This window comes from Corvus cornix, chromosome 2, assembly GCF_000738735.6.
Source record: "Corvus cornix cornix isolate S_Up_H32 chromosome 2, ASM73873v5, whole genome shotgun sequence".
In the NCBI taxonomy this organism is placed as follows: domain Eukaryota; kingdom Metazoa; phylum Chordata; class Aves; order Passeriformes; family Corvidae; genus Corvus; species Corvus cornix.
Window position 1 is genome coordinate 146,581,707 of NC_046333.1, and position 23,889 is coordinate 146,605,595.

At 43.9% G+C, this 23,889-nt stretch overlaps 1 protein-coding gene across 1 annotated transcript in view; it reads left to right on the forward strand.

Moving 5' to 3' along the window:
- The first annotated feature begins 2,296 nt into the window (after positions 1-2,296).
- TG (thyroglobulin) overlaps positions 2,297-23,889 on the forward strand; it is a 149,399-nt gene continuing 127,806 nt past the window's right edge. The window contains exons 1-14 of the mRNA XM_039549565.1: positions 2,297-2,360; positions 3,946-4,054; positions 4,905-5,002; positions 5,462-5,665; positions 5,895-6,054; positions 10,424-10,530; positions 11,625-11,768; positions 13,557-13,742; positions 17,049-18,113; positions 19,622-20,209; positions 21,389-21,631; positions 21,972-22,109; positions 22,656-22,733; positions 23,176-23,288. Of these exons, the coding sequence (XP_039405499.1) occupies positions 2,297-2,360; positions 3,946-4,054; positions 4,905-5,002; positions 5,462-5,665; positions 5,895-6,054; positions 10,424-10,530; positions 11,625-11,768; positions 13,557-13,742; positions 17,049-18,113; positions 19,622-20,209; positions 21,389-21,631; positions 21,972-22,109; positions 22,656-22,733; positions 23,176-23,288 (3,297 nt within the window). The remainder of the gene's footprint in view (positions 2,361-3,945; positions 4,055-4,904; positions 5,003-5,461; positions 5,666-5,894; positions 6,055-10,423; positions 10,531-11,624; positions 11,769-13,556; positions 13,743-17,048; positions 18,114-19,621; positions 20,210-21,388; positions 21,632-21,971; positions 22,110-22,655; positions 22,734-23,175; positions 23,289-23,889) is intronic.

Here is a 23,889-nt window from a genome sequence, read left to right on the forward strand (position 1 = left end):
GGTGCTAAAAATAGAAGTCAATTCCATTGTCCCTTCACTGAAGGTTATGCAAGGCTTTTCTTTGTATTTGACCAGCCATAGATAGACAAGTGCCTCTTTTTCTCTGATGAATGTGAATTCCACATACTGCTTTGTAAACAACTTTTTTTCCTTTTTAATCCACAGGCTCTTGCATCCCCTTGAACGTGCACGTACCAAGATGCCCACTTTGGTTTGATGCACATCTAGAAGTGGTTTAAGTGATGCCAATTGCCAAAATTCCTTTTCTCAGTTTTATAAGAGGCTTTTAAGACTTGGCTGTTCTTCCCAACTTGAGTAGTTCATAGGTTGTTTTCTGAGTGTTTATGAAGGAAAGAAAAATCGTCTTGGGAATCAACACTATGTATATACTGTGAGTTTGTGCTTCTTTCTGGTAATAATAGCCCTTTGATACTTCCTGCTTTCCTGTCTGCCTTACTCCATTATCAGCCTTTTATAGCAAAGAATAAAGAAGGAAAGTAAATAGTGACCTTAATAAATAAACTCCTTAATAAACTCCTCTGCCCATTTGCTGTGCAAGGAACCTGAATGACACTTTTCTAATAACTTTAGAAAATTGGACTAAATCAGTATCACAGGCCCCCAACACACTCTGGAGATGTTTCATTGGCTCGGAGACATCACAGCACCTGTAAGCACCAACCCTGCTGCCCATGCAGAGCCTGTCATGGCACTGGACTAGGCTCTTTCTTGTTGCTCCCCTGTGTCTGCCCCACTGTGTGGGGGTCAGACACAAACCTGAGGCTCTTGAAGCATCCTTGGATCAGAAATACATGTTATTGTCAAACTTTTCTTCTTTCCTGATTTAGCCATCCTAGTGCTAATACTGGTTATTTAGTTGGATTCTTTTTTCTTTTGCTCTGCATGGGTGTTTCCCTACAAATGCTATGCTAATCCCGAAATTCAGTTTCTTTCTGTGTCTGCTTCATCAGGGCTGTTACAGGATTTGTCATCTTTATGCCTCTAAAGGTTGCCTTTTCTTGGTCTGTCATCTACACTGGACGTGTTATTCATCTTTTCCCAGCTTGATCATTCTGCAGACTGTTGACTTTGCTCAAATCCAGAATAGGTTGCTTGAAAGTAAATTCCAAATACAGTTCCACTCATTTTTAAAAGCACAGTCATGCTAAAGCAAGCTTGTGCTGCTCTTGGAGATCATATTTTACCGTATTCATCAAGCACCATGGCATGGCAGTGGTCTGCAGCCAGCACAGAAGAATGCTTGGATCACTGCTGGCACACTCTTCGTCTGTGGGAGAGTATCGGCAGAGTTCTGTCTAGGCTGTCTAGTACCCATGAATCACAAACAAGAGTGCTGCTCTCACTTTTTCTTGAAATCAACTTAAATCCATGCGCTGTTACTATTTAAGTAATTATTTGGGGCTTATTTATCCGACCACTGCTGTACATGTGAGGGTGAGTTCTCATAATTCCTGGTGCAAGTAAATGCTGACTCACAGTTACAAGAGGTGGCCAATTAACGATTGAAACTCTGGAACCAAAGAAATAATATTTCCCATATGTTTTAGGATGAGGATCTTGCATGTAATTAGTACCAAAAAGCTTGACTTAACAGTCCTCATGGTCATACTAGTCGTACAGCTAGAGGATGAAGCCCAAGAAGTGAAGCTCCTTTTGTCGGATACTTGGCTGTGTTAAAGTGCATGGTGCAAGTGGGAGTAAAAGCAAAAGATGGAATGTAATTGACTCTGATCCTCAATTCACTTTAGTCAGTGGAGCTGCATCCATACTGTTTTTCACTTAATAAATAACCACATTATGAGTTACATTCACTCCTAATGTGCAGCACCCAGAGGCCTAACTCTGGTCTGTCCCTCAGCAGGCTCAGCTCTCTGGGAATGCAAAAATGTGCACTTCCACTGGGGAGTGCAGAGCCTGGCTGCACCCTGGGGCAGGTCAGAGCCAGAGCTCTGCCCAGGGTCACACCAATATGCTCAATTTACTTGCTGGAGCCCCCCTGCCACCCACTGTGCCTGCTGCCACTTGGCTCAGTTGTGCTCCCTGGAGCGGGGATGAGAACTGGCTGAGGAGAGCCAAGAGGGCAGTTCCAGCTGAAAGGGCCTCTTGCAATTTGCTCAGAAGCATCATGTGCGTCACTCACGCCATTCTGTGCCCAGCCACCAGCACAGAAGTGAACCCATCCCCATGATGGGTGCTATAAAAGGGCTGTGAAGGCTCTGTGGGGTGCACAGAACTGCCTCACAGACAGGAGGGGATGGGGCTCTCCCCTCACAAGATGGGCTCCATCCCATTTTGCACCCTCTGTTGCTTTATTAGCATAGCAACAGCCAATATATTTGGTAAGTACACTTGTCCTTCTCTGCCTGTGCCCAAGGGTGACTGTGATCTTTGTGCTGCTCTGTGTGTTGTCCTGATGAAATATATAATGATCTTGAATCTTGCACACTGCAAACTTATCTGGTTATTGAGTGCTGTGCAAACTGAGTCTGAGCTCCAGGTTAAACACTGAACTGTAAGGATCTGTAAGTGGTCAGGCTTACCCGAGTTTGTACACCTGGATTTTGGGTGGAAAAAACCCATTTTCTCAAGGGCTAGAGAAGGAGCATAGGTAAGAAAAGGTGCTGCTGCAGTGTTGTGAAGGTCCCCAATCACATCTACTTGTATGTGCCATCATCTAATTTAGGCTTGAACTTTAAGTTATTGGATATCTGAGTGCTGCCCCCAGTTCTTTGGCCTGAGTTTGATAGTCCTGCACAACCAGCAATTTGAATCACTGAATTAATTAGTCATTTAACTCAGATGTCTTGGTAGACCCTCTCTAGCACTGTGCACAGGTATCTCCACGCATCCCAGAGCAACTGATGTTTGAGATGACAACAGGGAGCTTTGCCTACATGTAGTTTCCTAGAGATGAGATCACCTGAAATTTTTCAGTCTCTTGAAAATTTTCACATGGTCTTAAGGGGACACAGTAAAAACTCATAGAAACAGGTGTGATTGAGAAGCACTAGAAGAACAAGAATCATCTGTAGCAGTAGAAGTTCATGAGTTGCAAATTATTTCAAAAAGCATTCAGAATACTTACGATGTATTTGCGCTGCTGTGTGTGATTGTGCTCAGACCAAATACTGGCTTAAGCCAACCTTTGGACTAAATTGCTGTATCTGTGGGTTTGTTTTTCTGTATTTTTATAAACTAATCAGTGGTATTAAGAGCATGACATTCATCAGACTTTGAGGGTGTAGAAAGTGTCAGATCAAGTAATCTGTTCTGTAAGAAAGAATTTAATGAATTTCATCTTTCTACTAAAACCACAGCAAATGCAGCTTTGAATGCATTAAAATTTTTCTAGATGGCTTCAGTAGTTGATCATTTGCTCCAGTGAAAATTGAGAGTGCTCCTAATATGAATTAGTCTGATGCTACTGCTAGAAATTGATTTTTTTTAAATCTTTCATGAGATTAAGAAGCAATACCTCTCCTTTTGGTGAAATAGTGAGTGACTTAGCTTCAATAAAGATTAATTACTCAGAAACTTTAATAGTGATGTGTGTGGTTTTGCAAAGGGCTCTTTTGTGGTCATAGGCATAACTAAGTAAAGAACCCCAAGTACCAGAAAATTATAGCCATGCCAGTACAGAACAGAGCTGAGACTAACTAAACACAGGCCTGGGAAAGGGGTTCACCACCATGTGCTCTTCCTGCAGCTGGCAGAACAGCGGGTTTGTTCAGTACCTCCCTGTGCTGTCCCACACGGAAACCCACGCAAGGAACAATGGGGAAACAGCCAGGGAGGACCCCTGAACCTGGGACTGTTCTCCTGCAGCACTGGCACGAACAGGGGTTTGATGAGAATGGGCTTGTGGTGAAACCACCCTTAGGTGTTTTAAACCAACTCAGGTTTTTATCTTCTTGCTGTTTTCAGAGTATCAGACCGATTCCCAACCATTGCGTCCATGTGAACTTCAGAGGGAAAAGGCTTTTTCAGCAGGAGAAGCCTTTGTTCCTCAGTGCTCAGAGGATGGCCAGTTCAGGTAATTCATCCCTGCTATTAATGTGCTGGTGTATGACATGACCTTTATTGGTAATGAGAGTTTTAGCCTGTCTTGGAGAGCCACTGTATCTGTGCACTGGAGAATGGGAAGTCCAGAAGACTTGAAGTGACTTCACTGAGCCATTGTCACAGATCCAGCCTCTCCCAAATGAATTCCCTGTTGTTGGAAATAATCTCTGGGTTAAGAGGTCAGTTTAACATTAACAGACTAATCTTGGCAGCATTATTTGCATGTTAAATACTTGGTGCAGTTTGCTGTCTTCCTACACATGCTCATGGGTGAATGTGTGAGCCAGCTGGCACAGCTCAGCCAAGTGACTGAGAACTTATCCACCCTCGTAAGTGGCACAGTCAGGTTTCTTTCTAAAGGCAGTAAAGGAACTAAAAACCACACAGAGAACAGTGATTTAGGGAGCAGCATCTTGCTTGAAGGTTCAAGAAGCTAAAAAGTTAAAGTTGAGGCTGAGTACAGATTGTAATTTCTTTACTATTGTTATTGCGTCTGGTGGCAACTGTGACCATTCTAGATTTGACTTAGAAACAGTCTCAAAGAGTTTGGTGAATCTCAGATAATGAGAATTAGGGTTCTGTCCAACCTGCTTGCCTCTTCAATGACTTCAAGTCACATATCTGCAATCCCTGAAGAATTCAGAGAACTACTAGAATTAAGGGCTCCCACTGATTAAAGTCACCAGAAATGCAGCTCTTGCCAGTTCCATTATTTGTGATTTTAAAGTATTTGACATGGTTTGGTTTGCTTTATGGTTTTGTTTATGTCTGGTACTGACTACACACACAAAATAAAATATGTTACTTGTGATCTTCTTCAGGACAGTCCAGTGCAGTAGGAATGGTCTTTCCTGTTGGTGTGTAGATGAGAATGGTGTTGAGGTTCCTGGCAGCAAACAGAATGGATATCCCATATCTTGTAAGTAAAAAGTTTCTATTTTTGCTCAGATTGAGTAAAGAACCATTTCAATCTGCATTTGAAATGCTGAAATCCAGAATAGGCTAGCCCCAGACTTTGATGGACTCTAGTTTGTGGTAATTTTCTAGGTCTTTCTAGTGGAAGTTCTGGAGTTTCTTCAGGGTTTATCATGGAAACCTGATACACCTGGATATCTGTATTTATGAAGGTCTCAGTAAGATAAATTGTGAATAAACGATTGATTTAGTGTAATGGCTTTTGAGTTGGAGAGTTTCAACCCCATCTGTGGTGGGCTTCTCTGTACCAATTTTCATAACCTCAAGTCCATCAATGTCCTCATGCCACCTGGGTGGCAGGCTCAGAACTTGTAGTTCTGAGAAAACTCAGATGTTGCCTCGATAAATGATTCAGTGCCCAAGCAGAACCTTCCTCTAACAGTGCCCCTCTCTGGTACTTCAGGCTTGTCCTTTTGCCAGCTGCAAAAGCAGAGGATCTTGGTGAGCAGATACATCAACAGCAGCAGTATCTCCTACATCCCTCAGTGCCTGGATTCCGGGGCTTTTGACAAGGTGCAGTGTGACATGGAGCTGGGGCAGTGCTGGTGTGTAGATCCAGAAGGAATGGAGATTTATGGCACCAGACAAAGAGGAAAGCCAGCACAGTGTAAGTAATACTCAACAAAATGATGGGTTTTGTAAGTTTGAAAGGTTTGGTGTGAATAGGGACATGTAAGATTATTGAGTCCAATTCCCTGCTCTTCATAAAAACAAGATGATGCACCTCAGTGTCCCTGCTCAATGTAATGAATGTAACCCCCTTTTAGACAACAGGGTGGCCATTCAGCTGTTTGTGGGAAGTTACACAAATAAACATTACCTTTTTTCCCCATCAGGTCCAGGGAACTGTGAGATCCGAGACCGTCGCATTCTGCACGGGTTTGGGGAGAAGAGCCCACCACAGTGCTCAGCAGACGGAGAGTTCCTGCCCGTCCAGTGCAAGTTTGTCAACACAACAGACATGAGTGTTTTTGATCTTGTTCACAATTACAACAGGTAAGAGCTCAGGCTTCTGAAGCAGGAAGGTAATCCTGCATGCCCCTTCAAGGCACTGTCTGACTGCTTTTTTGTGATTTTTGCCTCATGAAGCCTTTATTCTGTAACTGCACACAATGTTATTTTCTGTTGAAGAACGGACCAAGTGAAAAAAACTTTTTCTTCTGAATTAAATCTGCTGGTTTTAAAAAAAAAAAAAAGTATTCCATCCCAGCAGTTTAATTGGTGTGTCCTCACACAGCACTGGATACCATGTTGTGATCTGTGTTTGGAAAAGTAGCCAGGGCTACTTCTGAGACAGACAGACAAGAGCAAATAAGATAAATACAGAAGGATCAGAGAAATTTGGATATATGTATGAGGTAGGAAATACAATTCCATATGGGAGATGAAAGCAGACGGACAAGTGGCAACATGCAAAGATGAAATTCTGGGGTTGCTCACACAGGTGAACCAGCACGTGATGGACAGCTGTGCTGTGCACAACTGGCTTTAGGTGGTTGCAGAGGGTTGGGGAATGTTTCAGAACACCGGGTGAAATCCTTGTCTGTGGGGGCAGGAAGCTGTTGTCCTGTGGAGGAGCTGGGAATTAATACTGTGATGGAGACATAAGGGATGGGCAAAGGGAACTGCTGGGAGAGGAGTTTGTGTTGGTGCAGATATTCAGACTCTCCAGAGAAACCTTTTGGTGTCCCTAGAAGTGCCACTGACTCGGCACCTCAGTCAGCACCAGTTTCCCTCATGGAGGGCAGTGCAATAAACATAGCATCTCGTTGTGACTTGGCTCTGTAGCAGCAAAGGCATTTTATTGTAAATGCCAATTTTGCTGTTTGGAGGGATTTCTTTTTTCTTTTTTTCTTTTTTCTTTTGTTTCTTTTTTTTTCTTTTGAAAGTCAGGTCTGAACGCACAGTGCAAATTTGTCAGCGCTTCAGGAGAGGTTATTCTGGTGAGAGCAAAATAATCTGGCTCTTTTGTTTGTTGGTCTGTGGAGTGTGGAAATGCTAAAAAAGCAATTACAGTGGAGAAATCAATGCTTTAAATTGACATTTTTTCCCTCCCACTGGGAGATTTGCCTGCAAAGACCTGTGAGATTGGATTTATTTTCTGTCTATGTCATGTAATTAATCACAGCAGGATCATTTCACTCCCAGCTGTCTGCCTTGTAATTATGGCATTGGCTTAACCTATTGCCATCGTATCTGAGTATTTCAGGTCATTAATATATTTATTTTCATACTATTCCTGCCTGAAATGTCATTATTCCTTCCCAAAACCAGGGCAGAATATGGAGTTGAAGGGATGAGTTCCACAGCAAAGGACTGTAGCTGGACAGGGGTCTAAACCTGTATTTTATGTTCATATGGAACCAGTGGAGCAACTTTCTTTGGTTCCACACACTGATTTTTGAAATCTAGAGATATCATCCTAACTCTCTTTCCAAATTATTTCCCTAGACCTTCATAAATATCCCAGAATAAGCCAGTATGTTAAACCACCACTCCCAAACAAGCAAATGGAGAAACTCAGAAGTTTAGAGCTAAGACTTTCCCAAAAAGAAGACTTCCAAAAAGAAAGATGATCCCAAATTTCCTGCCTCACCCTGAGGGCTTGGCTGCTGTTACTTATTCTGTATGGACTGTGTCCAGGTCCTGCGTGGATGGGCAGCCATATAGAACACCCTGTAGCAGACTGATGGGAATTATCAAAAAATCAAAAGTCAAGGAAGATCTTTCTACTTTCTTGCTGTAATCAGTAGTGAGTTGTCTTTGCTGGAAGCCAAGAGCAGAGACTCAAAGTTTGAAGAAAAGTTCAACAACATCACTTTTATTTATTTTCCTGTGTTTTTGAGTGTGAGCATTCTTGTTGAAACACACAGAGACACTCTAAGTTTATCCATAACTTAAATGTAGTCACAGTTGATTTGGACTGGCTCTGATAAATGAGGAATTCTACATTATTACTACATATCTTGAGGGCTGTTAAAGAGTCTGAGAAAAGAAAAAATGTGGTCAGAAGTGGGTTTTCCACATAAGGTGAGAAAAGTTCTGCTCTCTTGTTTGTATGGGCCTAATTTATATCTGTTTGTAATTTATTTAGCTTTACTCTCAAATTGCAACAAAAATAACCAGAATGTCAAGATGTGATTGCGCATCTGCCCCAAAGTAGCATAACTGTGCATGTGACCTCTTAATGTTGAGGATGAAAGAGGCAGGATCCACTTTTTTCATTGAACCTGTTTCACTCATGTAGAGGTTCAGGGGCTGAGGTGATGAGCTCCAAGAACTTGAGCAGTGTGGAGAAATTATCATATTCCTGACTGGGCAGTGGGCAGTGCATGATAATCCAGGGCAGCTGAAAGGTCTTGAAATACTCCAAGATGTTTATGTGTACACTGAAGACCATAGGAATATGGTATTTATGTGTTTATACCTTAAATTGTATTGTTTTCATGCTGTCAGAAGCCCCTCTGGGCCCTGAAGTGTGACATTTTAGTCTCTCTCAGCATGCCAGTGTCAGCAGTGGAGCAGGATTTGATGATCCAAAGTCGAGGGAGTCAGTGGACTTTTAATCTGAAGATGTGGAAGGATGCCAGGGCAAAGCAACACTGCACAGGGATGTGCAAATTCTGAGACGGGAGCACTGCTGGGTAACACTGGGACAGCCCTGAGGTTACAGCCCCTTCCTCTGACAGAGGGGCTGCTGCTTTGTGCATTCCCAAGCTTTGATGTCCTGTGGAAGCAGTAACATCTTCAGCTCTCCTGACAGGAGGTGGTGCAGCTCCCAGGAGTCACCTCTCCTATGAAGACAGGCTGAGAGAGTTCACTCTGAAGAAGAGAAGGCTCTCAGGAGACTTCATAGCACTTCCAGTATCTAAAGGGGGCCACAAGAGAGATGGAAAAGGGCTTTAAACTAATGTAGTGTTAGGACAAAGGGGAATGGCTTTGGGCTGGAAGGGGGTAGGTTTAGATTTAGATGTTAGGAAGAAATTCTTTCCTGTGAGAGTGGTGAGGGACTGGCACAGGTTATCAGAGAAGGTGTGAATGCCCCATCCTTAGAAGTGTTGAAGGCCAAGGCTGGATGGAACCCTGAGCAACTTGGTCTAGTGGAAGCTGCCCCTGCCCACAGCAGAGGGGTTGGAACTAGATAGTCTTTAAGGTTCCTTCCAACCCAGAATGTTCTATGATTCAGGCAGAGTCTTGGAGGTGGCAAAGGCCCCTTGCTCTGCACCACTCACTTGAGCACCAGCTCTGAGCCAGACAAGCATTTCATTGCTGTTCTCAGGCTACTCATGCTAGAGCATCCCTGAGGCTGCTGGAGTGTGGCACTGAATTGAGCCTGGTCACAGTTTCACAGGATGGCTTGTGAACTGCTTTTTCACAGTTAATCAGTGCCTAATCCACCAATATTCTCATTACTGAGTGTCCTTTCTTGGTAAAATCCTAATTTGTGTAATTCTCTGAATGTCTTTAGCAGAAAATTCTGCTTCCCTGTTGCTAGGTTTTCCCAAATAAGCCACATGCATCTGGAACACCAGACCTTTATAGTATTTCAGGATAACGGGATGTGCCCTGAAATAATATGATTGTTTTAGAACTTGTCACTTTGAAACTAGGAAAACTTATCTTTTTCCTGAAGAAACCCTAGGATGTCTGTCAGTTAAGACCACATTTATCATATTTTTTCCAACTCCGACCCTATTAAGTTTCTGTCTTAAATAATTGCTTTGCTGGAATCTGGCTGTTGTCACTCCTCGAATATTACACTGGAAACCATCTCTTTGATCTCCAGAAGCAAAAATCAGTCTTGTAGCATGTTAAAACCCCTTTCTCCTTCTCCTTAATCAATTGAACCATGCCCTGAAAATGAAAGCTATTAGCGACGTTTTTATCAGCTTTTGTAGTTAATTCAGTGCAGAGAGCATACATGGCATGTAAGGAAGGGGAAGCAACCTGTTATTTTAGGCATTCTGCCATCCCGTGCAGATTTGTGGAAGGAGCTAATGAAAGGGTGTTGCAATAACATTAAGCCAACGCCCGTCTATTTTACATGCTTTGACAGGCTTTCAAAGGTGAGAATAGAATTGAAAATGAGTGTTAGATGCTGAGTACATGCTTAGGAAGGGTCAGAAATCTGTCTGAAGGGAGATTACCCCCTATTTCTTTAGAAAAAATGGCATTTAGGAGACTTGTTACTCTGCTGAAAGAGCGATCTCGCTCATGTCAGAGCTTGGTTGCCAAAAGGAGACCGAAGTGGCCTTGTGCTCTGCAAACATCTTTCTCCTATAAAATCAGGAATGAAGCAGCTGATACTTTCTCATTATCGATGGGCCTCCCTGGGCTCTTCACAGCAGGCTACTTTTTCTTCCAGGCTCCCAAGGGCTTTCCAAAAATTTAGCTCCGTGAAGGAAACGTTCCCTGAGATCTCTGGGTACTGTTACTGCGTGGACAGCCTGGGGAGGGAGTTAGCAGACACAGGTAAGTGCCTTCCAGCATCTCATCCTTTAATCTGGGAGGCGCTGAATTCCCAAGGGAACAGACAAATAACAACTATCAGTCTTCAGATTCATTTGGAACTTCAGTTTCATTCTTGCAAGGGGTAAGACCACTGTGACCAGTGTAATGCCCATGGGAAGGGCTGGAGCTCACTGATGAAATCCCACCCTTTGGAGCAAGAGCTTCAGTCAGCAACAAGTGGAGTTGGTGCCTGGGAGCTAATCCTGTCCTCTTTGGGATGTGGAATAGGATTTCTGAATGTCCAATTTCTGCCCACACTAGAAAGCAGTGTCATATTCGATATGTCCTATTAGCAAAGCCAGGAGAATATGAAGGGCTGAAGAATGAACTCTTTTCTTCTTGCTTAGGTAGAATAATGGAATTGTTTGGGTTGGAAGATACCTTTAGAGAACATCTACTCCAACCTCTCTACCATGGGCAGGGACATCCTCTTCTCTCATGACCTCAGGATTTAGGCATGTTAGTAGTTAATGGGACACTTCAGAAGAATAAATGGTCTTTTGTAAGCAAGGAGGAATGAGGAGGTTGAGGACTTCCAGACCTTCCTTATACTGTGGTTTTAATTTGTTTTTTTTTTTTAAAGGGGAAAGATACAAAGCACAATAGCTTAAAAAATTTAGATGACAGATGAGAACTTCAACATTTAACTCCCAGAAAAGAAAGAAGTTCTCAAAAAATTCGTGCACGCACTCAGAGAAACTACTGACTGTCTTGGTTTTTAGTATGCAACCAAAATGACTGGTAATTGGTTTTGGTAACGTCAGTTTCCAAAATACCATCAATTTCTTTAGCTCTAACAAAACCACAGCCTACTGCCAGTTATGGGATGTTTCCTCTGCTTGTTTTGGTAGATGTCAAGACATAAAGGTGGTGTCTGGGCACCCAGCACTTGGGTGCAGGATGTGGTGCATTAGGGTTATGTGGTATAACTCCACATTTGACTTGTTTAGAGAACTGGATTTACTTTCCCTGAGAGTCTCCCAGTTTTGCTCCTGTAGTATAAGGTTGACTTCTGTCTTAAAAGCAGGCCCTGTCTAAAAATCTGTGTTTCCCAGGCTTGGAACTGCTGCTAGACGAAGTTTACGACACGGTTTTCTCCGTACCAGAGCCTGCCCGCACGTTCACAGAGACCAGCATCCATCGGATCCTGCAGAGGCGATTCCTGGGGGTCCAGCTGGCCACCTCTGGCAAGTTCAGGTGTAAGTAGCACCCCGGTGATGCCCTCTAAATTAGGTGGCAGTTTTGGAGCTTATATGTGACATCTACTGTTGAGGAGAGTGGTTCTAGGAGTTTTTTGCTCTAAAATCATATAATATGACAGTTTGAATGAAAGAATCAAGGTCCCTGAATTGCAGCTGGCTTTTATTCTCTGCAGTGTATGTTCTTTACCAGCAGATTGTACCTGTCCTCTGATCAATGCTTTCCCACGTGCCTGCAGATCACATTATTTGAAATCCCATGAACTCTCCGTATCTCTTGCCCTGAGATTGCGGAGATGGATTTGTTGATTTATTAAATTAAAACCCTCAGAAAATGCTCCCTAATTTATGTTGGTATACTCAGAAATAGGAAGGATTTTACACTGACCATAACATACTCCATTCCCAGGAGACCACACAAGAATTTGTAGAGCCTTAGTCGGCAAGGCTGAACTTTTGGATCTGCTCTTGGGCCCATTCCTTCCCTGGTCAGGGCAGGCACATGGGGAGAGAGTTTCTCTGCCTACAGGCAATGAACTCTGCAGGACAGGAGCTCAGGTACCTCCTCCCTCCTAGACCAGAGCCCAAAACAAACTGCCTTGGCTCTTGGGGAGTGTTTGAATCCTGTGTGATACTTCACCCTCCCATCCAAAGTCCCAAACTCCTCTGACGTGTCTGACTCTTGCTAAGGAGTTGCATCACCAGAAATATTAAGCAGATACTGATAGCAGTCTTCTGGCCATATAGTCACACAGTTTTTCTGGCTTTGGGACAAGCTGATCCTTCTGGGGAGTCTGGAAAGCATCTTCCCTCTGCACTGCACAGTGGTTTTGGCTTAGCTCTGACTGTAGCTGGGGCTGCAGCAGCTGTCAGCACAGATGAAGCTGTACCAGCCACAAGATGGAGATGTGACCTCGTTCATCAGCCACCGAGGGGGATGCTCTGGTGACTTACGCAGCTCTCACACTGTCACCCGAAGCCACTCAAATTAGGAACGTTGTCAGAGTCCCCTCGTTGAACAGCTTGCTCTGACATGGTGTTCTCACTGCCTCACACAGGTAGCTGGGTGCAACTGGAAAGTTCTTGAAGGTGAGAAGTGTTTAGGCTGTAGGATTCAGGTTGACATAAACAAGCAAAATTTGTGTTCAAAGTGTAAAGTCCTGTATTGGAGAGATCATACCCCAGAAAATTTACTTGATGAATTTTTGCCTTCTCTGCCATTAAGGCCAGTTTGACAGGAATAGAGTCTTCAGTTCCCTGCAGAGGGAAATAGAGAAATGAGGTGGGCTCAGCCCAAATCTCCACAGTCAGGTGCAGACCTGGTTGCAGGAGCAATGCCTCATTCTCTCCTGAAACATTGATGTTTGCCTTCAAATCAGTCCCCCAGGCTGCACATCTGTCTCTGTTGACCAGCTTTGCTTTTGTGCTAAGGGCCAGAGCTCCCCCAGCCTCCAGCATGGTTCCCTGGGAGAGATATTCCTGCTCTGCCTACTTGCACCTATGGCTGAAAAATGTGTTGAGGTTTTATCTTCTGTTTTTAGTTTTCAGAAATCAATACCTACAGTAGAAAACCGTGGGGCAAACTCTTCAAAGGAAAAGAGGATGGAGAATTTGTGTTTTGAGCTGGTGACACTTGACGCATCACTGAAAACGATCAGGAAATTAAACTTTTTTTCTTTTTTTCCTTTTTTTTTTCCTCTTCTCCCAAATAGGCAGCAATGGGATCAAACAGAGATGGTTCTGAAGCTCTAAGCTTTCCCTGCTTGATGCGCACTGTTTTCCTTGCAGGCCCCTCGAGGTGTGAGGCTGAGCGTTCCGCAGCCCTGCGCTTCCAGCATCCCTTCGTGCCGTCCTGCGCCGCCGACGGGGGCTACGCGCCCGTGCAGTGCCACCAGCGGGGACAGTGCTGGTGTGCGGACACCCAGGGCCGAGAGGTGCCGGGCACAAGGAGGCGAGGACAGCCCCCTGCCTGTGGTATGTACGGGATTTGCCAAAGGAAAAATGAGCCCATCTCTCAGTGTCTTTAGAAAGAAACAGAACAGACCAAGTCCTTTCCCGGCTCTGACAGATACAGGTGTTCAAAGATCACAAAACCTCCCTGTGGTTAAGAGTCACATTCTAATAAATTATTAAATATCATACTGCTTTTATTTTCTGTTATGACCTTTCTTTAGCCTTTTAGTTTTGCATATGGCAAGGTTTTTCTTTGCAGCTCTGATATCTGGCTCTTGACTCCAGGAACCAGGGTGTTAAGTGAGAATATCTGAGGTAATATAAGGAAGCAAATGATGGTGATTTTGTGTTTTGCCTCCTTCCTTTGGTGAAATGCTGTGGAATTTCATCTCCCATCCTTACTGGATTTTTTCCCAACTCTGTCACTGCATATTTTGCCATGAAAACTGCTAAATCCTGTAAAAAACCACCCAACAAACAATTCAGAAAAGGTCTATAGGTTTGGGCTGTAAGAGATTCCACAGGGAATACACCATCAAATCAGTGTCCCAAATGGAAATGACAGCAGAAATGTCCAGGGGCCGGAGGGGAGGAGGAAAGTTAAAAACCTTAGCTCTGAAGTGCACTACCTAAATATTCAGGATTGTGCTGGAGGGCTGGGGCACAGGGTCTTAATGTGGGGGCTGCCTTGGGGGAAGGCAATTGCTCTGTCTGTAAGACACAGCACAGCTTCCCACGCAGCTAAAAAAGAAGGAATCTGCCCTAGGTGCCATGGCTCCAAGTGCTCAGAGCGCTCTGGGCACACACAGGCTTACTGTGAAATGAAAACTTCAGCGTGCCTTTGAGGCTGATCACCAAGGATATTGCGAGGGAACCTCTGAGAGGCCTCTCCATATGTTGGGACTGGTTGTTTTCTCTTTGAGTACGCTTTGCTGACCCCTCCTGATAATTTTTTGAGGGGGGGAAGAAAGGGGGAGGCAATGACTTGAGGCTGCTTGCAGCTTTTATTGGCAGGCTCAGGAAATTTAGGCAGGGAAAAATTTCTGCAGAGGTTCCACAGATTAACTCCTGAGAAGGTATTTCATGAGGATATAGCTGCAGTTTTTTCAGACAGCTACATGCCATGTGTGTTTCTCCTGTTCTCCTCTGTTTTATTTCGTGTTCAAAACCCATGTAGATGTGGTACTTAGGGACACAGTTCAGTGGTGGACCTGGCAGTGCTGGGTTAATGATTGAACACAATAACCTTACAGGTCTTTTCCAACCTTAATTATTCTGTGATTCTTTAATGTCTTTGGCTCTCACACTCAGCAGTGTGAACACTGGAGGAGTCAGGGCCATAGGTGCGGGATTCTCACATCACCTGGGGCAGCAGGCAGTCCTGATAGGGACATGCTTCTTTTCAGACCTTTTACAGTAGATTCACCCCAGCAGTTCCTTTTGTGTTTATTCTTTCTTCCTCTGCTTTGATTTGATTCAACATTGGGTAGGAGGGGAGAGTGTTTATGGCCCGTGATCCTACATTTGTTTCATATTACTGTTCTTGTGGAATTGTTGCTTACACTAACTTATCGGCCCTCTGAGGAATGTTCTTCATCCCTCTAACCAAGAGCCAACATTGAAAACAGAAGGGGCCCATCCTACAGAAAGTTCTTTTACAAAGAAACTTCTGGGAAGGGACCCTGAGCTCCTGTCAGGAACTGCAGAGCAGGACAAGGGTGCAAAAGCAGGAGTGAGAAAGATGTCAATCACAGAACATCGGATTACTTGCTTATCATTTTAGCAGCTTTTTAGGTTTCCAGCTTTCATCCTTACTGTTAACAGGACTTGTGATTGCTTTATCATATTGCCTGGTTGTGGAATAAATGGAGATGGAGTGGGGAGCCCAAGGGAGGCTGTGCTGCAGGCTAAAGCTGCATATCCATGGTCGTGTCCCCTACAGGGACAGCAGTGGTGCTGAGGGAGAAAGTGTGAGAAACATGGAAAATGCACACAGCTCCAAATATCCTCCTGCAGGTGGGAGATGCCCCAAACTGGAGACTGAGTCCAGATCATTGTGTTCAGCCCTCCCCTATGGGGTTAACTTCCAAGGATGTGCTTAATTGTCCTCTAGCCTTTTATCCTTCCTAGCACTCTCTGGCAATAAATTTCATTATCATAATTATGTGTTCTACATCTGGACTTCTCTGTACTGTGAGAAATACTGAATAATAATTGTCTATTGTGAATGATGTGGAGAATTCTGTTTTTAAAAACCTTTATCGTATTTTTTTGTCCAGACTGAATGTTCTCTCACACTGGAAAAGCTGTTCTGTCCTCAAAATATCTTTGCCTCCCTTCTCTATAGTTCTGCTACTTTTGCATCCCTTCTCCATAATTCTGCTACTTTTCAAGGACAGGTAACTGTGTAAATGGCACATGAGTCAAGCTGTGCATTCCAGAGATGCAGTCAGTGCCATAACCATCCTGTCTGCCTGATTCTTGGTGTCTTTATTTTTATCGAGTCTTTCCTTTTCTGCTGTCTTTGGAGCCCTAAACTTAGTCCTTCTTCACAGATGTGTTGCATCCTAACTTAGAGCCCTTGCTGCCTGTGTATCAGTGTACAGATGGGGCTGGATGCAGCTACACCTGTGACATATATGGGTATGAGTGCCCAGGACCACTGTTGGTACCCCCAATACCCTGACATTTGTCTATCTTTGTTGAAATTCTGCATTTTTTTCCCTTAGAACTCATTTGTGAATGCCATCTGGCCCTTAGAACTCTATTACTGCTAATTTTAACAATTTGTTTTCAAACCTCTTGCAACGAACACCTCACTATGAAACTGAAGATCTAGTTAGGAAACCTCCATAAATTCCTCATTAGTGGGCATTGTTTAAAATAAGTTTCTCTGCAGTATATTTCTCGTTCTTCAGTTCACACATTTCACCTGGATCATTGGAGGTTTTCCTTAGCAGCAGGCATCCTACTGGAGAGCTAAAATATTTGGAAAAGACATTTTTCATTCTTTCAGCCAAAGGAACAGGGACGAGGATTTACATTGGGAAGCAACAGAACCAGTAAAAGACCACAGAGCAGAGAACTTGGCCATGGAGAAGGAATGTTTCCTTTCATTTTTGGGTCTTGACTGGAAAATTTTATTTGTAGACCATAGGCACTAACATTTCAAATTTCCTTATCAGTGTGCATGGTGCATAGTTGGGAAGCAGGTTAATCTATACTTTAATGTTGTTTCTGCCCCAGCTGCTTGAAAGAGAACAATAGAATTACAGGTTCTGGAGGTTCCAAAATTTGCTTTTATTTTCTTTTTAAATCTTTCCGTAGGTGAAGAACAGTCGTGCATCTCCGAGCGGCGACGGGCCTTGTCGAGGCTCCTTTATGGCCCTGCTGGGTACTTCAGTCAGTCGAATTTGTTTTCCATGCCAGATAAGCAGTCAGACAAAATTGATGGCTTCTCAAGACCCTGCCCTCCCTCCTTCAAGGAGCTGTATCTGGACTCTGGATTGTCATCCCCACTTACACAAAGCCCGTTTGCCAGCCAGACTCCTGAGCTAGAAACCACCCTTAGTGAAGCCATTGCAGGGATGTTCCCATCAAGGGAACTGGCTCAAGTGGCACTGCAATTCACTGCCAATCCAAAGCGCTTCCAAGAAAACCTCTTTGGAGGAAGGTTCTTGAAGAATTTGATCCAGTTTAACTTCACAGGGGTACTTGGCACTAGTGGGAAATACAGCATTGGCCAGTTTTTCCAACAGGAGGTTGTGTCAGAGAGGGTTAATGGCCAAGGCCTTCTGGAATCAGCTGAGGCATTTTCTCTGGAAGTATTAAAGAGGAGTTCCATTTTGAGTAAACCTCTTGTGGGCAGCTTTGGCCGCACAGTAACTCTCCAGGACAATCAGAATATGATGAAATTCCTTTCTTCTGTCCTGGAGCTACCAGAGTTCTTTACTTTTCTTCAACAAGTGATTTCCATCCCCAAAAGCATTGCTGAAGATTTAGGTGAAGTGGTGAAATTAGCACTGGGATCCAGAGACTGTGGTGAGGAGCCAAGGGACCTGTTTGTCCCAACATGTACCAAGGAGGGGAGGTATGAGGAAGTTCAGTGCTATGCAGGAGAGTGCTGGTGTTTGGACACTTTGGGTAAGGAGGTTCCAGGCTCAAGACGTCAAGGCAAACATCCAAGGTGTCCCACCGAGTGTGAGAAGCAAAGGAGAAACCTGAAAAACCTGAAGCAAAGCCTGCCTGCAGGATCAGATCTCTTTATTCCCTCTTGTACTGAGGATGGAGACTTTCTGCCACTTCAGTGTTATGGGACAAATTGTTTCTGTGTCGATTTGAATGGCAAGACTGTTCCAGGAATAAGGGGGAAAGCTGGAAAGCCGATGCAATGTAAGTCTTAGGGACTGGGAATTTAAAGACACTTTCTTTTGTATGGGAATTCCATGATTCTTTCTCCATATCTGATTACATCTGGAAATAAATGGATAATGTATGCAAATGTCTCCTAACAGGAAAACAAGTCAGCAGAGGAATAGTGGGAAATACAGTGTGTGTCAGCCTTGATATCCCAGGTCCTAAAGGTGGTCAGGGTGTAGGGTGGGCACACTCAAAGCAGAGGAGCCTGAGGTCTTGCCTGGTTAATGAATGTGTCATTGGTGTGTCTCTACCTCAGTGTGCAGCTGGAGTGTGTAACATCCATGATGCCCAGGAGACCTGGAACATCTGTGGAATTGAATGTGACCCCTGCCTAGTGAAAAAGCCCTTTTACTAACAGGACCAAGTCACCTGGGCAAGGTCACTGGCTCATCTTTTCCTAAGAACTAAAGATTTTCAGTGCCTTAAACTATGAACTTGATTTAGTCTCTTTAGCTCAAGAATACATCCTCAACTTGGTAAGATATCACAGGACTCCAGACATAGGAGAGGGATTCAATGGCTGATAGGTTTCTCATAAGGGTCACAAAGTCAGGCTGAAAAAGTGAATTGCAAATGACTTCTGACATCAGTTTGATAGACAATGAACTGCCTCTCCTTGCCCTTTTCTTTATGGAATATGAAGGAAGAAGGAAGCACATAGGCTGTAAATATTTGTCTTTCAAGTTTCTGTGAACTGAAAACGGCACATCAACAGGGAAAATGGACCAAGAGGAGAGCCAGCTTCTCATTTTGGGACAAATAGCAGAGTGTCCAGCAGTTGAGAGTGGTGCATAGTGAGGGAGCTCCTTTGAATAGAAGTTTGCAGAAGTAGTGGGGAGTTTGTTGTAATGATCTGAATTGAGAGAGGATTTATATCTAGCAACCCATCTGTAGTGCAATCCAAAATAAAAAGGTTCAGAATTCTCTGGAGCTCAAAAGAAGATGAGCTCCCATGGTTGGCTGGGTTTGTAGAGCTGCTTGGTGGCAATGTGAAATTTGGCTATGGAGGAGGCAGAAAAGGCTTTCAAACAAACTCACTCCAGTGTTTTGAGGGATGGTATTTTTATATTCGGCAGCAGTAGAGAGTAGGAAGAGAGGACACACAATCTTAAAATTCTGGTTTGGTCCAAGGGGAATAAAATCAGTATTATTCCACTATTCAGATGGTTTCTTTTTCAGAGATTGGTTGAATAAAGAGTAACAACCAGATTGCTGAGTGTATCTGAAAATACCTGATTGGTGTGAACAGATTCAGGAAGGCATTTAGTGGCACCTGCCCCCCCAGTAAGAGCTACAATCTTACCCTGGTTCACCATGTGACCTTAATATTGCTAAGCCCTCTTAGTAACAGGCCAGGAATAATGTTGTTATTATTGGGATGAGTGACCAAGTTTTGGTAGTGGTGTTTATTGTACTGGAGGGTAGGGGCATTGTATATCTTCAGTGCATTCACAAGATGTGCATGTTTTTCTTTTCCCCAGGCCCAAGCGCTTGCCAACTAACAGCTGGGCAGGAGTTCCTCAAGGCTGTGAAGCTCCTGTTGTCAGATCCAAGTGCTGTGCCTCAGCTGTCCAGCATTCAGCTCCCTCAGTGTGATGCTGAGGGTGGCTGGAGGCAGGTGCAGTGCAGTGGCCCTCCCGAGACAGCCTTTGAGTGGTACGAAAAGTGGATTGCAGAGAACAATGAAGGCAACCCCCTGCCCATTGCTGATCTCTTGAACACAATAGCTGGGTATAAAGAGGCATCATCTGGAGGCTTTTCGGCTTTTGTTAAAGCTTTGTATGAGGCTGGGCACCAGAATGTCTTCCCTGCATTTGCCATGTATTCCTCTTTCACGGATCTCCCACCCGAAGTGCTGAAAGGAAACGTGACCAATGCATCTGAGAACATTTTACTGGACCCATATATGTTCTGGCAGCTTCTGACTGAGCAGCTGAGCTACTACCCAGGACCCTATACTGATTTCAGTACTCCATTAGGCCACTTTGAACTTCGTGATTGTTGGTGTGTTGATAGCAAAGGAAGAGAGCTGGAGGGAACAAAGGCAGGAGCGAACCAGGTTCCAGCATGTAAGTAACAATTTCTGGCATGTATGTAGTAGTGTTTCTGGTCTGTTATTTTATGCCACAAGAGAGGGAAGTCCTTTCAGTTGCTGTGAAGTAGCAGAAAATAACTTGTCAGAAAGATCATCAGCACTGCCATTGTCACTGGACATCAGAAGAGGGATGACTCATTTCTGGTAAATAAGTGGTGCCTCAGCTTTGGGAATAAGGAGGAATAAAGTTCCATATCAAGTTTGTGTAGATTTTATAATTTGGAATTTGGACATATAACGCTTTTGCGGAAGATACTTAGCCAGATGGTAAAGTATATTAGCAAGTGTGAAGAGTTGTTTGGAAAAAGCAGGATTACACTGTGATGTAAATGACTTTCAAGAATGACAAAATGAAGCAAGAGGGATTTTCTTTACTGTTTTTTACTATGTGGTCAAAAGTAACAGATATCCTCTAGAAGTCACTAGGAGGAGAGGGAGGCCAGCACTGAGTTCAGTAAGCTCTCTGTCTAGACACCTCCTCCAAAGGTGCTGGGCCCTCTTTGGGGTGACTCCTGCAGATGACCTATGTTATCAATGCCATCACTGAAATGGTTCTCATCAGGTAGTATTTTTCCAGCTGTGAGGAAGATACAGGACAACGAGTGGCAAACTGTTGGAGATTCCAGTTCTGTGGGCAAGTGGGGAATAGATGAAGGAGATTAACAGAGTTATTTTGGAGGAGCAGCTTTCATGGAGCTGGTTCGGTGTGTTGAACTTCACTTTCTGGGTCAGTAGGTGTATGGAGAGGACAGGCCAAGTGTCAGCTGCCACTCCATACCTAAGGGATATACCTTCATTTTCCTTTCTGACTCACACTTCTGATTTTCCACAGTTTTTCATGGCAGCAACTGATGGAATGTTCTGTAGAGATGTATTAACTCTGTTTGTAACCAATGAGGACTTAAAATCGTCAAGCCTTTGGCTGAGGACATGGAGAATGTTTGTGTGACTCCTGGCACTCTCAGACACTTGCTGTTAAACAGCTAGGCACTGACAAGTGTCCTTTGTTTGCTTCATTATGCAATTCAAAACTGAGTACAGAGGGGACCAGATGATACTAGTTAAAAGACCAGGTAGTTTTCAAATGCAACTGTTTACTGGATTTAGATGAAAGTCATTAATATACTCTTCATATATATACTTTTTAATGCAGGTCCTGGTATATGTGAAGGTGTGAAGCAGGAAGCCATGAAATTTATGGAGGAGGCAGAGCAGCTCATTCTGGCCTCAAATGGTTCCCGGTTTGCCTTTGGAGAGAGCTTCTTGCTGGCGAAGGGGATCCAGTTCACGGACAGTGACCTCCTGCGCTCTGCTGGACCCGACAGGACGGAGGCAGTGATCTCCCAAAAGCTGCTGTCAGGCAGTGACTCTGCTCTCCAGCTGGCTGCATGGTCAGGTCGGTGGAAAGGAGAGGAGAGCTTGATTAAATAGAGTCATGCCCAGAATCTGTGCAAGAGCACTTGATGTCAAATGCAATTTTGCTGAGAAGCAGGTGCAAGTCAGCAGGTGTAATTAATCAGGGTCATTAACCTGCCACTCCAAGAACTGATTTCAGTAGTGTCATATGTATGACACAGTGCAAATATAAAATCTGGGCACTTACCAGCCTTTATGTACTTTAAACATTTATTAATTTATCTTCTGAAGTACGGGGAACATTCAGGTTTTTGCAAATATGTGCTTCTAATATATCCTGTATTGCACACTAGCAGCTTTCTTTTACTTCTCTTTTATAGTCCTACACTTCTACTGGCAGAGTCACTTTACTTCAAAACGTTCTGCTGGGGAAGCAGCACAGGTGGGATTTCTCCCTTACATCCCTCAGTGTGATGGCCTGGGAAACTGGGAGCCAAGTCAGTGCTATGAGAGCACAGGTGAGCAATTCCTAAGACACTCTGGGCTGTCTGAACAAAGAAAATCTAAGAAGAATTCTAATTAAAGGATAGAAGACCGGTAGTAGTCAGACTGGAGGAAAGTGATGTGGTCCACAAGATGTATGTAAATTGACTGGAGTCAAGTGGCAGCTCATTGGGGCTCAAAAATCAGTAGATATTCCGTTGCTTGCTGCTAGTTGTGTTCATTGGGGGTTGGTCCTGGTGCTGGTATTGCTTAATGCCTTCAGTCATGGCCAGGATGATGAGTTGGAGTGCACCCTCAGCAAGTTTGTGGATGATGCCATTTTTCTGGGACTAGGTCATAGGGCTGCAGTGGGGGATTCTCACCAGAGCTGCTATATTTCCATTCACACCACTGCTCTCAGCTGAGATCTACTAGATCTCTACTAGAGAGCAGACTTAACTGTGGCTTAGATTTACTGACCCTGTTCTATGGAGCTGCAGAGGATGAAAATCCTCCTGGTATGCAACAAAGCACATTGAAGTACAACATCTAAAATGAAGCTGCTTTTCTTCCCTGGCCAGGTCATTGCTGGTGTGTGGATGAGAGAGGACGTTATGTCATGGATTCCTTGGTCTCACGCTCAGCAGAACTTCCCAAATGTCAGTTGGGTCCTCTTCCTAAATATTTGCCTTTACCTGTTCTTGCAAATTTTAATATTTATTGGAAATTCTAGTATGATATGCATGAAGTAACGCTTGCTTTTAACCATTGCAAAAAAAGGAGAAGGAATTTTATTCTTATTTTGCTAATTCATTTAATTTCATTGTGCATTATTTTGGCTTTCATTATTTGAGAGTGGATACTCTACTGTTGGTGGCCCTGCCTGAGCAGGGGGATTGGACCAGTTGTCCAGCCAGGTGTCTCCAGAGGTCCCTTCCAACCTCAGCCATTCTGTGGTTTTATCAAACACCGATGAGGAATTCCCTGCCTGAAACTGTAGCAGTGCCTAATACAGATGTGTGAGGGACCTGGTGATGCAACCCTTTCCCTTGCTTTGCTCTGAAGCTTGATTTTATTTTAAAAATGTTTTCCCTCTGACAGGCCAGACTTCATGTCAGCGATCCCGAACCAATGCCTTAATTTCCAGCTGGAGACAGAGCAGTGCAAAGCTGGACACCTCTACAGCTGATCTGTTCTTCCCCAACTGCCTTGAGGTGATTTAACATGACTGGGGGAGGAAGCAGTTTTGCTTACACCATGCCAAAGTCATGTGCACTTTTAGTCCATGCTCCGTAAGCACCCCTTGTACATTTTTATTAACCTGAAAGAAAAGGGTAAGACAAAAATAACAGGTGGTGTTGCCCTGCAGAAGGCAGAATTTAAATATTTTTGAGATGGAGACTGGGAACAGGAAGCTCTGTGCCTGCCCACGCCTCCCTCCCACAGGCTGGCTCTGCCTGGTGCTCTTGCAGAGCTGTGCTTAATCAGCATGTCTTAATTGACTGATATTTGGGGAGCTCTTTCTTCCTGAGCTGTGAGAGAATGACAGTGTGAGAGAGAGCTGGGTGCAGATATCCCAAAAAACAGGGTCTGTATGCTCTCAAATTGTGGCAGTGAGCAGGATAGAGACAAGCAAGGAACAGACATTTCATGTAATAGAATCATTATCCTATGGAATCACGTAATCATTTAGGTTGGAAAAGCCTGCAAAGACCAAGTCCAGCTATTACCCTACACTGCTGAGTCCACCACTAAATCATATCTTTAAGCACCACATCTACACATTTTTTGAACACATTTCAAACTAGGATTTTA